The sequence below is a fragment of the Mesoplodon bidens genome, assembly GCF_964165515.1.
Source record: "Mesoplodon bidens genome assembly, chromosome: 7".
In the NCBI taxonomy this organism is placed as follows: domain Eukaryota; kingdom Metazoa; phylum Chordata; class Mammalia; order Artiodactyla; family Ziphiidae; genus Mesoplodon; species Mesoplodon bidens.
In genome coordinates, this window is record NC_138164.1 from 71920501 (window position 1) to 71936998 (window position 16498).

The 16498-nt window shown below is 34.9% G+C and overlaps 1 protein-coding gene across 2 annotated transcripts in view; it reads right to left on the minus strand.

Annotated features, from left to right (window-relative positions):
• PICALM (phosphatidylinositol binding clathrin assembly protein) overlaps positions 1-16498 on the minus strand; it is a 102252-nt gene that overhangs the window by 13777 nt on the left and 71977 nt on the right. For both annotated transcript variants that reach the window (XM_081238780.1, XM_081238781.1), the window contains exons 14-20: positions 9512-9619; positions 7843-7974; positions 7720-7750; positions 7440-7539; positions 3674-3697; positions 2226-2285; positions 633-737 (exon numbers count right to left, since the gene is read on the minus strand). In XM_081238780.1, coding sequence (XP_081094906.1) covers positions 633-737; positions 2226-2285; positions 3674-3697; positions 7440-7539; positions 7720-7750; positions 7843-7974; positions 9512-9619 — 560 coding nt within the window. The remainder of the gene's footprint in view (positions 1-632; positions 738-2225; positions 2286-3673; positions 3698-7439; positions 7540-7719; positions 7751-7842; positions 7975-9511; positions 9620-16498) is intronic.

The window sequence follows — 16498 nt, forward strand, 5'->3', positions numbered from 1 at the left end:
ATGAGATGAAAAAGAAAGAGTGAATATTTAGGTGAATTTTCTTGAACTGGAAGAAGGCCTTAGAAACATTTGAAGAGGAAAGTCTTTCCTGTGAAGACATTAGGTCAGCATGGCATTTCAAGCTTTTTTGCCCTTTTGGGGGGGTTTGCTTTTTAATATGATCTTTAGCAGCAGGAAGTTATCTAATGAAAAAACAGCATTCCCAACTTTTGAAGACTTGTCAAGTTTCACAAACATCTCAAAGGCAACACCTTTACTGTAGCACCATTCAAGCCAAGGCACTGAGTTCTGAGTTCAAGGTTTCTAAGGCCCACAAAGGAGAGCATGTCAGAATTATTATCAGAAAAAAGGTTCCTTAACCTCAGAAAAACCATCCTCTGGACCCACCAACTGTAAGTTATCAAGAATTTTCCATCTTTAATATTTGTAATCTGCTTCCCCTTTCTTTCCAAATAATCAATATTCCTAAAAACTCTTAGATGAGAAAGATATGCGAAGAAAATAACATCCACAATGAAGGGGAAAAAATGCTAATAACCTGCTTCTCAAGTTGTATAAAAGGATTTTTTGTTATTATATTTCTTCCACATCAAGCACATTAAAACAGTTACGTGTAGCATGTTAATTAGTACCTGTGCTCCTGATACAGGGCCAAAAGGGTTTGGTGGTCTCATGACAGGCTGGCTGTATATTAAGGTTGGTTGTGTCATTACAGGTACACTTCCCATTTGAGGAGGCTAAAAAAACAAAAAATGTCAAGTTAAAGGATGTTAACTCACATTTTCCTTATTATGAGTAAGTAAACAAGAAGGATGACAGGGATGAATAGTACTAGTACTTCTGTAGTAACTCAAAGGGAAAATACCTGTAAATGCAAATAAGACTGACAGCTACAAATTTTTAAGAGTATTTTTTTGTATGGAAAGTCTTTAATGTGCTCTTTTAAAGTTTGCAAAAAGCTCAACTTTTTCTACATGAGTTGCAAAATTCAAACTACGATAAACAGACAAAATAATTTAGGCCAAAAATATTTCCAAATTTGCCAGCTTTAGACATGGGAAACTTGAAACTATAAAATGGCTAAGACATTTCAAAGAAAACTGCCTTTGTATATCAAATCAAGTTCTTATGCCATTATGCAAATAAGCACAAGGGAAAATAGTTGACTGTTTGAAGAAGTTTACTCCCAATGGTTCTTTCATTTTACTTCAGGCATTTTTAGGGAAAACCAAAAGGCTTAAATTACACACAAAGAGGTTAGTTCATTCTTAAATAATTGAAAATAAATCTCAACCATCTCTTTAAAAATTACCACTCCATGGTATATAATTAACGTAAGTGACAAAATAGAGTACACACTGACCACCATATTATTTTGGTTAAAATGCTATATTCTAAAGCCTTATCTTTCTGCAAGTTCTATTTAGCCTTTTAGGATGACTCCTATTTGTAGTGAGAGATTCATTTTGAGTTTTTTGTGCAGACACCTTTTTTATGTAATGACTACGAATCCAAAAGCTGTGAAACTTCTTCATATGCAGGAAAAGAGCTACAGATGTATAATAAATGAAGAAGTAGCAGAAGCAGCCACAGTAGCAATACCAACGTATGGAGTGATGCCTCCCAACAGCAACAGTTCCGCCAAGTGTATGGTGGGCTGAAGCCACTACCTTCATTTCTTATTTATGTGAGTCTATGTATTAAGAGAGTTGGGAGAGTAAGGGCAGTCTAGAATGTGGGTTGTGGGCAGCTTAAAGGTTTAAGGACTGTTTCTGTACTATCCCACTCATGTCATAGGAAAATTTCCATGGCCTTTACTAAACTAAATTTACCCCTACACTATTCAAGAAATATTAATTCCCCCCTTCCCCTAGAGTGGTATTCAGGTTATAAGACCTCACTGGTATTAATGTAAGGTCACAGCAACAAAGACTTGGAATTAACATTAATGTTTAAATGAGCTCATAATGAAGTATAAAATGCTTAGCAAACTTATGAGAGGAAAAATAAGCCAAGCAGATACAGTGAACTTTAATAAATAGTATCTGTTGTATAATGACTATTCTAGAAATACTTATGAAACCTATGCTGTGGTGCAAGGTTCTGTGTTAGGCATTAAGGATATATGTGGCACTAAGTTCTCTTTTCAGTTAAGTTGGGAAATAAATGCATGTTAAATGTGAGTCAACCTATTTTCAAAAAGCTGTGTTGGGAAAAATACTTACGATTCCATATCCTATCATGCCTGTTGGTGTAGTAGCAGGATAGGCCATTACAGGGGGTGCCTGACATGATGAAACAAAAAATAAACAAGGAAGTATAACTCATGTATGTCAACGGAGTTCAAGGAATTAATAGCTGCAGTTCCACTAAAAAGAATTGCTAAGACAGCTGTGATTAAATATGACATTTGTGTTCGTTAATAATTGCGTCAATTAAAGCTCAATGAAAAAAAGTGTCCTGAAATTAGCAGAAAAGCAGAATTATCAGAAAGAAAAAATACCATTTAAAGTTAGATACAACAGTGATTTAAGATTTCAATGTGCTTTTACAAGCTTTAAAAATATTCAGATTTTAAAATATACTCAAAGTTCTAAAATTTAAAGTCTATCACTAACATAAAAAATGTTTGCCTAGAAAAGTAGCATTACTGAATGTTTTCCTAGGTATTTCATTTTTTGAGCAAAAAAAAAAAAGATCCCAAATCAATGAACAATCTGATCTTCCAAAAAATTAGTTTCTAAGGACCTCACATTCATTCTTTTCAAATAACTCCAAAGATTTCAAACCACTATGGAGTATGACTATTTCTAAGAAGCACAAGTTCTTATGTAGAGTATGTATACTAGTATTCCTTCTAATTTATTCCATAAATTATTTAAACTATCTTCTGCAAAGCACTAATTTGGAAGAGCAATACATTTTTAAGTCTGTTTATGCTTTAAGTCCTAAAAGAGCCATCTACCGCTAAGATGTTTAAGGTCCCTTCCTCCTCCCACTTTAACTCAAAATATACAATCTCAGCACAGAATCATTTTAGATATATCTGCTGTCTTAACAACATTCCCTGTGTGTGTTATCTTATAATAAAAACTGAAGCTGAATACAGGTGAAAGACCAATAACACTGCTAAAACATGAAAAAAAACAACAAATTATATGGCAATTTGAACATACACATGGAGAAGTTAAATGAAGCATAACTAAAGTGAACAGTTACAAGTTTAGTATTTGGGTGAGCATGTAGGACTTATTGGTCTCTCCCTACTTAAAAACCAAGAGCTGCAAGAGCAGTAGACAAACTGCCAAGTTCAGCAGAAGCCTGTAAGATTTCATGCAATTGTTATTTTCAACATTACCACAATCAACATTTCCCTTCATTCAGAAGTCATCAAGTGCATAGTGGCAGCACAGATACAGACACAGACACCCAGCCATCTGGCAGCAAATGGCAGAATATTAAGCAAGAAAAAAAAATTTATATTTCCCATGCCACCATCAGAATCAATTCTGCAACAAACCCACAAAATCAGTAGATGCTAGGAAGAATTTTTGGCACATTGAAAATCTGAATGTGAAAACAAGTAATAGCTAGAAGGTTATAAGATTCTGCTACAGCATTGGTTAACAGCATGCCAATTTATTGCAAAAAAGGCTAGTTTTTGGTCACTTACGTATTGTGGAAAATGCATGCCATTCTGTTTTTCCCAGGGAGAACAATTACATAATGCAATAACACTGGATTAGAACAAGTACTTACACAACAGAAAATACATAGAGAGCATTTTAGTTCACATGAACATTCACTAACTACCTAAAATCCCTTGTATTTCCAGTATCTAATGGAAGAACATCTATACTAAAACACTATCAAGGTTGACACGGGAAATTTAGTCTTTGGCATCATCACCTTACTTACATAATAGATTATTGAGTGTCATCGAATAGTTTTACAAGTATCATCAAAACATAAAATCTATCAGTAGCATCAACAGTGCAAAATTCAGTGCATCCCATAAACAGGGTTGCATTGCATAATGTCTACCACAGAAAAAAAGCAAACAGTAATGAAAAGAGTTGGTAGTGTGACTACTATCATTATATATTTTAATAAAACATCAATGAACGTTTAAAATTTAAAAAAATTTAAAAACCTTGACAGTGTTTAAGGATTAATTAAAAGGTTAGAAATGTAAAGAAATGTCAAAAGCAGCAGTTTATCTAAGTAGTGAATCACATCACTAGCCCTAAATGTTAGTCATTAAAAAGAACCTCTATAAAATACATACATACAAATGTTTTAACAAAATCCTTAAGAGATGATATACCTTACCATATACAACACAGCACCATAGATATTGCTTCTTATCAACAAATTCTAGATGCCTATTACATGCTAACAATCTTAAGTCAAGTGTTATTTGCAAACTTCTAATACTTCATACAGATTAATACTAATTTAATACAAAATAAGAAAATATTCATTGTATTGTTATATCATCATTTGGATTTATATCATTCCTCATATATTATCAATGTATAATTCACTCCTGAGGCTATAACATCTACTAACCTAACCTCCTGCCATCCCTAGTCAGAGAGGTGTGTTAGAGTGGGAAAAACACTGGATTCCGAGTCAGAAGGGATGGATTTCTAGTTGCTTTGCACTTGAGAGAAAAAAAAAATTGCATAACTTTATCCTTACAGTTGGGACAATAGCTGCTCAAACTCCTCCAAGAGTGCACTATTTACAGACTCAGGATAGTGTGTGTGTGTGTGTGTGTGTGTGTGTGTGTGTAAAAATGTAAACTATTTAAATGCAAGGTTTTATTATTGGTGACGGTAGTGACCACTACCAGAGAAAAAGTACTGATTTAAAAAGGTGGCTAGGGCTTCCCTGGTAGCGCAGTGGTTGAGAATCTGCCTGCTAATGCAGGGGACACAGGTTCGAGCCCTGGTCTGGGAAGATCCCACATGCCGTGGAGCAACTGGGCCCGTGAGCCACAGCTACTGAGCCTGCGCGTCTGGAGCCTGTGCTCCGCAACAAGAGAGGCCGCGATAGTGAGAGGCCCGCGCACCACGATGAAGAGTGGCCCCCGCTTGCCGCAACTAGAGAAAGCCCTTGCACAGAAATGAAGACCCAACACAGCCAAAAGTAAATAAATAAATTTTTTTAAAAAGTAAAAAAAAAATAATAATAATAAATAAATAATAAAAAGGTGGCTAAGTTTCAATATTATTTTCCATTAATGAAGACTGAAACTAATAAAACTCTTTAATGTCATGTAAAACTTTAACAGCACACTATTTTTAGCTCAGCCCTATTAATTTTAACATACAATTAACCCAAGGAAACAGCAACAGCACAGTGCTCTGGAAGAGATTTAATAACAAAAAGTAGCTATAACAAGGATAATGTGGGGAGATCAGCTCGGTGCTTTGTAAGGACCTAGAGGGTGGAATGGGAGGGTGGGAGGGAGACTCAAGAGGGAGGGGATATAGGTATACATATAGCTGATTCACTTTGTTGTACAGCAGAAACTAACACAACATTGTAAAGCAATTATAACCCAATAAAGATGTAAAAAATAAATAAATAAATAAAATGAAAAAAACTTTAAAAAAAAGAACTAATGCCCCTGAAGGTATATTAAAAAAAAGTGGGCAAATGGGGATATATGTATACATGTGGCTGATTCACTTTGCTGTGAGGCAGAAACTAACACAACATTGTAAAGCAACTATACTCCAATAAAAAAAATAAAAAATGGAAAACAAAAGGATAACGGGGGTCTCTAACAACAACAGAAAGGATACAATGTGTGGCTTGTGTAATCAAATGCTGCTTAATAGCACACACTGTTGCAAGAAAGCATGTTTCAAATTTTTCTGCAAAAAGAAATTGGTTTGCTCCGACCCAGGGAGACTTACTGGATTGGTAAAACAGCAGCTGACCAAGGATAGGGGTACGGCGACAAAACTACTGTGGGACGACCATACCTTATATTAATTAAAACCATTAGAACTTCTTCAGTACTAGATGCTAACTCATTAATTATCATATACAATTAATTTTCATTACTCATGGATTCTGTATTTGCAAACTTGCTATGCACTGAAATTTATTTGTAATCCTAAAATCAATACTTGTGGTGCTTTTGAAGTCATTCACATATGTGCGCAAAGTGGTGAAAAATTTGTCACCGGATGCATTCATTCCCAGCTGAGGTCAAACAAGGTGGGGCTGTGCCTTGTTTCAGCTCTGACATGAAGATGACCAGAAGATGGAGAAGTAGGGAACAGTGTAGTGTACTGCAAGAAGCTCTGGCTCTGGGGCCAGTTGGATAGGGAGAATCTCTCAATTCAGGCACCTACTAGTGGGGATGCCTCAGGCAAGTCACTTAACACCTCTGGCACTCCTTTTCTCTTTTGTAAAATAAAAAAATATATAATCCACTAGAATGAGTTTTTTTTGTTTTGGGATTTAAGATTATAATCTATGTGAGATGTGTACTTGTATAGGCATACTCAATTAAAACTACACTTGCTTGGCTTTTGTTAATACTGTCATATAATTTATATAGTTGATTCTTATTTGCTGCACTTATATTCTTAAAGTCACCAGAACACTGAATTAGTGAACACTGCACCATCAGTGCAGCAGTTCCCAACCTTTTTGGCACCAGGGACGGGTTTCAGGGAACACAATTTTTCCTCGGGTGGAGGAGCGGAGCAGAGAGAGAATGGCTCAGGCGGTAATGCGAGCGATGGGGAGCGGCAGATGAAACTCCGCTCACTTGCCCGCCACTCACCTCCTGCTGTGTGGCCCGGTTCCTAACAGGCAGCGGACCTGTAATGGGTCTCTGGCCCCAGGCGTTGGGGACCCCTGCATTAGTGAACGCTGAGCCATTGTTGGGGGAAATATGTGTATGTGTGTGAATCTAGCAACTGGTTTAGTGTTAAGGTTATTTATTTATTGTAGATAAATAAATAATAGATTTGAAACCAGCAGTAGAGAATAGTGATTAAGAGAATATGCTCTGAGGTAAGGCTGCCTGGGTTCTAAAAACCCGCCCAATCTCTGTGATCTGGGCTTATTACTTAATAACCCTGTGTTTTCATTTCCTCATCTGTAAAACTGGGATAATAATAGTTACTACCATGTAAGGTTAATTTGAGGATTATATAAAACAAAACCACATATTATTTGTTAGAATGATGCCTGACACAAAGTAACCTTTAAATAAATGCTAGCTACTAAAATGTACCTGGCAAACATAGTCAACCAAGCTTCCTTTAAAAGAAATACAAATTACTTATATTTCTAAAACTTGATAACAATCTTTCCACTTATGCCTTATCACTATTTTAAAAACATTTTCATGTTACACATTTACCTACATCATTCATGTTAGTATATAATGAGCTTTTCCAACTCACCATTGTTGCAGCACTCCAAGCAGTTGTTGGTGCAACCTTTGGTTGCCAGTTAGATCCTCCAGTTAGCTTCTTTTCACCTGGCTGACTCCAATTTACATCACTTTAAATAAATATGAGTGAGAATATTAAGTGTGTGTAACTATGAAGTTTCTTTACTATACATTTAGCTTGAACAGAGCATTTAAGATGCAGATGACATCTCTACATATACTTTCTTGAGAGGAAAGCCTAATCAACCTCTAAATGGCACACAGGGAAAGAATACAAATAAAACACTCACTTCTTAGTGGTTCCATTTCCAATGCCAAGATCTAGGACAGGAGAAAAAGAAAGCATTTAAAAACTAGACTAATTTTTATAAAACAACTTATTTTAAAGATTAAAGAATACAAAAAATACTTACTGCCAACAAGGTTGGCTAAGGAAGAATCCAAGTCATCAGATACTAACTTGTTAGGTGGGAGTTTGGCAACAGGAAGACTCTGGTTCTGAGAGGCCACTGTTGGTTTGAGAAGTCCACCTAGTTCATCAAAGCCTTAAAGTTACAAACAGACGAAATAGGATTTGTAAGGAACTTTATGGTGCTACAGCTTTCTAAAGGAGGTCTCTGCCTTTTCTCCTTGTTTGTTTACTGGAGAAGTCCTCCAGGAAAATGGGCACTAATAAATGCTCTTAAGTGGAAAAAGGATAAATCCACCATTTCAAATCCCTTCTCTGTGAAAGAGAAGGGAATGGAATTAATCCTTCCCCTCAGCTGACAAAATTTTCTGAAGACTCACTTATACCTGAAGTAATACAGGTAAAAAATATATCTCTAACTTTGAAAAAAAAGTTCCTTTTAAGAAATAATATTTTATAGACCTTTTTATACTCTTCAAAGTGGAGAATGTAAGGTATATGTAAAACAGTATATTAGAAGCAAGTGAAAATGAACCATTAGGTTATCTCTTTTCCTGTCTAAAAACAGCTAGCCTAAATTATACATAAGAAATAGCTAAACTACACTCAAACTGCATAAAACTATCTAGTAAAGTAGAACACTGCTTAAAAATAAAAATAAATAAATAAAATAAAATCCCTTAAGGTTCTCTACCAAACGGTAGAAGGTAAAACAAATCCAATCAACAAACCACCAAAGGACTAAACGGCACAACCCAGAAATACTAGAGAATATGAAAAAGTCACCAAAAACGGGGGTTTATAAAATAGGAACAATTGGTTTCTATTTCCTTTATCCTTTTCCCCAGCAAGATAAACTCAGGAGGAAAAAGTCAAATGCATCAAAAAATATAATTATAAGACCTACTAGTGCACAGAAAAAAATAAATTCCTACTCCATACACATTCTTTATAAGTTTGCTTCTTACTTTTGTATGTATACTTATGATAACTAATTGTATATTATAAAATTAACAACACCTCAATATATTTCTTTAAATGGCTTGAGTTTAATTACTACACTTACTACCCCATGATTAAGAATATAATTTGGTGCCAACTTTATAGGAACTCATCTTTACAAAACTTCAAATTACCAAGATGTTAAATGGAAACTCGCCTCTACAGATTTATAAAGTTCTCTTAAGATGACTAAACAAGCATACTATAAAACAATAAAAAGCCCCTGAACCCACAACTCTGATATTTAATTATTCTAGCTGTTCATTACACAGACTGCCTCAACAAGTCAAGGTACCACAGGTCACATTTTCCTAGTTTTCAAAAAAGCCAATTTCATTTCAGTAAAGGTAAAAGTTAGAGTAAAAGGTACAGCATTCTACAAAGAGTCACTAGCAATTTAGCAGTCTAATCTGAGTAAAATCTCTTTTTTTCTCTCTTATTTAATAGCTCTGGGAGAAACAAAATCTATCCAGATTCAAAATTGCCACTAAGAAAAGAGTAAAGGCTAACAGTCCCTTGAAGCTTTCTTCTAGTGGCTGGGGGAAGAGGGACCACTTCTTTGGCTACCCCAATTTCATCTATTTACACATGTTAAAAGGACCATTATCTGTCCTTACACAGACTCTAAACTAGAACATTATAGGAATGTTAATAAAGCAATTTTTTCTTACCCCCAGAATCTACAATAACGTTGGTAGATTTATTTCCAAACACAGATTCAAAGTCAACATTAAGGCCAGCTGAAGGATGTGGCTGTGCAACTGGAGAAGGAGTGAATCCTAAGAAAAACCAAAATGGAAAAAGCTCAATTCTTTAATAACTCTACGTCTACAGCTCTTTAATAATGATGCCAATAGAATGGAAAAATCAGTAAATTCCCACAACAAAAAACAAAGCCAACCTTTCAAGCAAAATGCTTCCTAGACTACCACATCTCTTGTGATTACATTTTCCAAAACAAAATCATCCCACTGACTAAGAAAACTAACAAAAGAGCAAGTGAAGTTGAACTACTAGTTTGTTTCATTACAGAAATAACATTTTTTGCTTATTTTTTACCTTAAACTTGTAAGCTGATGGTAAAAAAACAAAAACATCTAAAATTCTAGGATTTTGCATGAAGCCAAATTTAATTTAAGGGATCATTTGGGAATAAAGTAAGTATTCTGTGGTGCTTTAAAAAAATATGAGTCTACTTAGTATCCCCCAAGTCTTTCTCCCTCTACCTACTCACCTTCCATATTTCTCTCTCCTTCCTTCCTTTCTCCCTTCCTTCCTTCAGTGGTTAATCAAAAGCTATATGGTTTACGTTAATTTGAGAAGTGACAGGATTCTGAAAGTTATAACCCACTAATCCTTATGACCCCCGCTTGTGTCCAGATGTGTTCTGAATATTAGAAAAAAAACAAAAAACAGGCTATTTTCAACACCCAACCACCCTCTAACTTCAACTTAACTACTTCCAAAAGTGGAGCTGACATGTATAATCAAATATACTCATTTACCTAACTGCTCTGAAACACCAGAAAATTTATTCTTTCCTGTCCATGTTACACGGATGGTAGTGGCAATAAGCCAACAGACACCCAGCTCATGCTGCTGAAACCAGGCAATGCGAGGTAAACGTTAAGATTTTCAGTTGTGTGAGGTTGTATTTTGTGAGGTGAGGCTCTGAATTTCCAGAGGCTGACAAGAAGAATTAAAATCATCTAAAACCATTAGGGCTGTCACATGACTTGGGGAGCTTTCAATCACTGAGTATATATCCAAGTAGAGAACAGCCTAGCAAGGATCACAAAGAAGGGATTCTTTTGCTTTGTGGAAGGCTGTAATAAATGGCTCCTGAATTCTCTTCCATTTCTAAATTCTATAAAGTCAGAATGTTAAAAATTTAAAAAAAGTCTGGTATTAGAAGATTAACAACTGTATCATTAAAGAGAAGTTAAACTTTTGAGCCCTAAACATAGACTCTCTCTTCCTGTCCCAACTTTCTGCTAAAGGACTTTCAGTCTGTAAGAATCTCACTTTGAATTCTTAATGTGTACCACCAGGATATAAAGAAGTACAATAACGCTGTACTAAAAGGACTAATCTTAAAGAAAAACAAAAGGTAGGACAAGATTTGGTAAGAAGTTCAAGAAGGTCCTCAAAGCCAGAGAAGCCAGAAAGCAATGACTTATTATTAACAATGACCCACACAAGCTGGTATACATCAATGATACTACTTTAAAAGTAGCATTTTACATCATAGTATGAATATTCTGTAGGGCACAAAATTTTTTAAATGTACAAGTTTGATCTTATTCCATAATTATTTAACCCTTAAAATACTCTTAACTCAAAGACACTGGTCATACAATGAGAATACAAGCACTATCAAAACATAAAGTAATTTAGTAAATAAATCTGACCATTCATCAAAAGGCTCCTAGAATTCTATAGATATACTGATTTAACAGCTTTTTGAAGTGTACGAACTGCTTAAGAAATATACCATGGGCTTGATGGTTCTTCTCATAACTCCTTAAAAAAGAACAGATGTATCTACTCAAGAAAGACAAAAATCTATCATGCTTAATTATATGCCCATGCTAAACTACCACACATAGCATTCTTTAAATCATCCTGGAAATAATATCTGAGCTATGATATCATTCAACTTTAGAAAACACAGGGAACAATAATTTATAAAGTAGGATGGCATACCAATTTCTCTTTTCCCTTGCTATCTTGTCCCAAATTCTTTCTAGAATTTGATGATATCAGAGATGAGCCTATCCTTTATAATAACACAAAAACAACTTCATTTCTTTCTGTAAAGAGAGGAGCCATCTCCTGAGGTCCCTAGGGGCACCAATCTGTGAAATTATATTACTGCCTAAAAGTATAAAAGATTTGAAAAGATATAAAGTAATCCAGAGCTAGTACCTCAAATTTTAAAAGCTTTTACATAGCAGAAGAATAAACTAAAATTCTTAATAAATTATAATAGCTGATTAGATTGTCAACCTTTAATTTTTAAAAGTTACTTAAAGCAAAGTTACAGAACTAATACCACCATTTCAAAAGAGCAGATTTAGGGACCCCCCCCACCAAAAAGATGAATAGGCTATCAAAGTTAAGGTTAATTTTATGAAATAATCACTACACTGAACTGCCTAACTCTTTCATTTCACAAAGCCCAATGAAAACTCTGTCACTGAACAGCTCCAGTTCACAGATTAACATTGAGAAACCACTGTACTACAGGGCAAACCTTGACAATAGTAAGGTGACTGAAAGGCACAAGATGAAAAAACTTTTGGGACAGAAAGGCAATCCAAACACCTTTGAGAAAAATTGGCTGGGTTGTTTAATAGATTTTGGTGGTAGTTCTGTAATAAATAGGCCTCATTCTTTTTTGAGAAAATTACTGCTACTATTTATTAAACATTATGCAAGGGCTTTATAGATAGGTTATTATTTAAACCACACAATAACACTATGAGACAGTTATTATTATCCTCATTTTACAGATGAGGAAACTAAGAGATTAAACAACTTATCCAAGGTAAAATAATTAGTAAGTGGCAGAATCAAGACTTAAACCCCAATTTCTTTGATTCCAGAATCTATTAAGGGTTTGTGGTTTATCCTGAGTATTTCATCTTATATAAATTAGTAGGTAGGAAATTTAGTTTTTATTATTATAGTTATAATAATTATATCTACTTATCAGGACTCTTCAAGTTTTATGAACTTCTTGAGCTTTGAAATAGCAAATACTGGGCTAAAAATTAAATAGCCCTTGGCAATTTAAAAATCTGTAAGCAATACAAAAACAATGAGTTTTCAAGATTATATCTGATGATTAAATAATTTAGGTAAGAAGTACACTCCAAGTATGAAATGATCTGCATACACAAGATAATTGCTTTTTTTTTTTGGCCTTGCCCTGCGGCATGCGGGATTTTAGATCCCCGATCAGGGCCTGAACCCTTGCCCCTGCAGTGGAAGCGTGCAGTCTTAACCACTGGACCACCTGGGAAGTCCCCACAGGATAGTTCTCAATACAAGTAGTTTTAATGATAATTCTGTGTCAGGCATTGTGCTAGATGTTATACGGGCATATATGTACACCTCATTAACAATCCTGCAAGACATTATTATCCCAATTTTCATAGTCTTAGAAAGGTTAAATACTTGCTTAAAGTCACACAGGTAAAGGAGTGTAACTGGAATTCACACCCAAGTTCACCGTATTCCAAACATTTTCTTTCCGTTAAATGCCCTCAACAATTCCATTTTTAAACACTTTTAACCGTGTCTAATTCTTACTGCCAGTCAAGAACCTCAGTTCTTCAGTTGTGTCAAACCTACTTTTTAATGCCAACTTAACTAAGGTAACAACTCCTATACACAAAAAAATTCAGCTGGATTTTGAGGTCTTATTGCTACCGCACTGGCCTAGACAGAATACATTTGGAAAGATACAGATCAAATTGGTTACACCTTCCTGGAAACTACTTCCCATTTCTATGGCCTTTGCATAGCACTGGAAAAGCATGCTTCTTTCCAGTATAATCTCCCTTCACCTGTGCCACAACTGTTCAAATCAAAATTATCTGCCATTCTATCACTAAGATCTATACACAGAGCTTTAAATTCCATAAGCTTGTAATATTAAAATGTTATAAACTCTTCTGAAAATTTGAAAGTTTTGAGAATGAATAAAAGCAGGAAGATGACAGGCATCCATTCATAAAACAATCGTGTTTAATCAAGGAAAACAAAATTAAGCAAAAAACTACCTGTTCTTCAAAACCAAGTATTTTTTTTCTTACCAACTCATTTTAAGGAAAGCAACAAAAAGAAATCCCTCTTGCATAAATGAACTGATAAATTTTAGAGATTATTGTTACCTACCTCCAAATAAACCAGCTACAGTAGAAGGCTCATGGCACATAAGGGTAGTATTACGATAAGCTTGAGTACCACAAAAAGAATCTGACAAGGCATATAAGGGGGGAAAAGAAAGGACAGGAAAAAAAGAAAAAAGAGAAAAGTGAGAAAGTGAGGAGGAACAGTTAAGAGTGGAATGGAGTAATTAAAAACAAACAGAAACAAATAATAACAAACAAAACAAAAGAAAAAACAGAGGAGTCCAAGCCATTGGTGTTCTTCAAATTACAACTTACTAAAAAAAAAAGCACTTAAACCTCCATTATAAGTCCTATATTTAAAAAATATATATAAATAATATTCACAACAAATTTTTAAAAATAACCAATACTGCATTTCTTTAGATAAAGAAATATGAACCAGTTGGCTTTTTAGTCAATACCAACATGTCTTCTTTTGCAGATGAGGAAGCAGGCCTAGACAAGGTCACAAACATGGTATAGCTGGGACCACAACCCACTCCCCTTGACTTACAAATTTCAGTATTCTTATAGCTTTAATGAGGACAAGCTACCAAGTACACTGAGAACCATATCATCAAATCAAGGTTCTCCCCTGGAAGGGTTGGAAGGTATCTACATACCTAACTCTGATTGTTCTTGGTCGTTCTTAATCCTATAGAGCAGGGGTTGGCAAACTACAGCCTGGGGCCTATTTTTATATGCCCATGTGAGCTAAAATGGTTTTTACCTTTTGAAAGGGTTGTTTTTAAAAAAAAAAGAGAAAGAAAAAAGAAAAGATGACGACTCAAAGATTTTATGCATCCTATAAAAGCCTAAAGCATTTACTATCTGGTTCCTTACACCAAAAGTTTCCTGACCACTGTTCTAGAGCACTATCCAACAGAGCTTTCTAATAACAGAAATGTTTTATAAATCCACACAATATGCATATATGTGCATATGGTAGCCACTAGGCACATGTGCCACTGAAGAATGGAAATGTGGCTAGTACAAGTGAGGAAGTAAAATTTTTATTTTATTTAACATTTAATTTTAACCTTTAAATGATGACATGGGGCTAGTGGCTAATTAGACGATACAGTGCCAGGAATGGCACACCTTGGGTGGTCCTCTCATGCTCTTACTACTCTGAGTAAGAAAGTATTGGAATTTTTATTACACAACTCTACTTCTCAGGAACTTTCAACTTGCATTGAAAGACTTATAAAAAGCCTCTTCTAGGACAGGCATCAACAAACTACAGCTGCTTGTCTTTGTAAATAAAGTTTTACTGGAACACAGCCAAGCTCATGTGTTTATGTCTTGTCTACGGCTGCTTTCATGCTATAATGTCAAAGGTGAGCAGCTGCGAAAGAGATCGTGTGACTCACAAGCCAAAAATATTTACAATCTGACCTTTTAAGAAAGTTTGCTGACCCCTATTCTAGACTAACGCCTAATGGTTTGACATCAGTGGTTTTTAATTTCCCCTTCTGCACTCATTTTCATTAAAAAAAGAAAAGTATTTAACAAGTTTTTTTTCTCTAATGACAAAACTTGGCAGATGTGATTTTTTTTTAAGTATACTTCATACTTTCATTTGTATTATTTGCCCTCAGAAAGAGGAAGATAGGGTTTAAATGAAAGTCTGCACTTCCATAAGGGAAAGAGCACTGCAGAGCAAAGCTGCTGTCCCCTGCTTTAGGCTTTGCTCCCACTAGCTGGGTTATCTTGATTAACTTTTCTAGGACTCAGGTGACGCATCCATAAAATGGTAATAATGTTCTTTTACCACTGTGAGAGTTGAGAGCTGGACCAAACATTCTCTGCAGGTTTTTGCAAACTCTAAGTCACCAATTCTATGATTTTAATTTTCAAATGGACCGACTGACCTTGGAGTATATAGCCATCAACTTTACTAATCTGCTTTGATTTCTGGTCTTCCTCTTGCCCCAAATTATAGGCCTTAAACTTAAAAAACATTAGGAATATGACATTTCTAGTATATTCCTCTTATTACAGGCTTTCCTTGAAAAGTCAAAATAATAATTAACTCTCTCACATGACTTTTATATTTTTTTACTCTGTTTTTGTTTATGTGTGAAATAGCTACAACCTTCAGCACTTAAGGTTACTGCCCTCCATTCTGTCCCTCTTCAGGGGATACAGATATGACATCCTGAAGCCCATGCACTGCTCTGACCTAAAAGATCTAAATATATAGTCCCAAAGCAAAGATTATCTGTTTCATATCCCCAATTAAGGCAACTGACTTAAAAAGATACAAACAGCCATATTTACAATATACAGACTATTCATATTCAGTAAATATGAAGAAAAGATAAACCTAAAAAACCACTACCCCAACAGAACACTCCAAAGATAACTCTAGTTACCCTTATTACCAAGCAAAAAGGCACTCCATTTGACAAATTTCTAGAGCAACAAAATGTATAATTTAGTTTCAATTACTTTTTATATAATTTTTAAATGTATTACAGTATAATAAAGGAATTATTGCAAGCAAATATTACATTTTAGAACTATTAGACTAGTTGTATAACTGGAGCACCTGCCTTGAAACTTTCTCAGATTTCCAACTACTGCTTTCTAGTCACCTTCCATCCTCCCCTCTCTCAGATATATCTAACAGAATATGGCCACATGATCTACCTAGGGTACACAGATGACTTTCTGCATGCTGCTTTAATCAAAGATTTAAATTTGTGTCACCTTATGCTGTTTCTTTGAATTGAATAAAAGCAGTTTTCATCA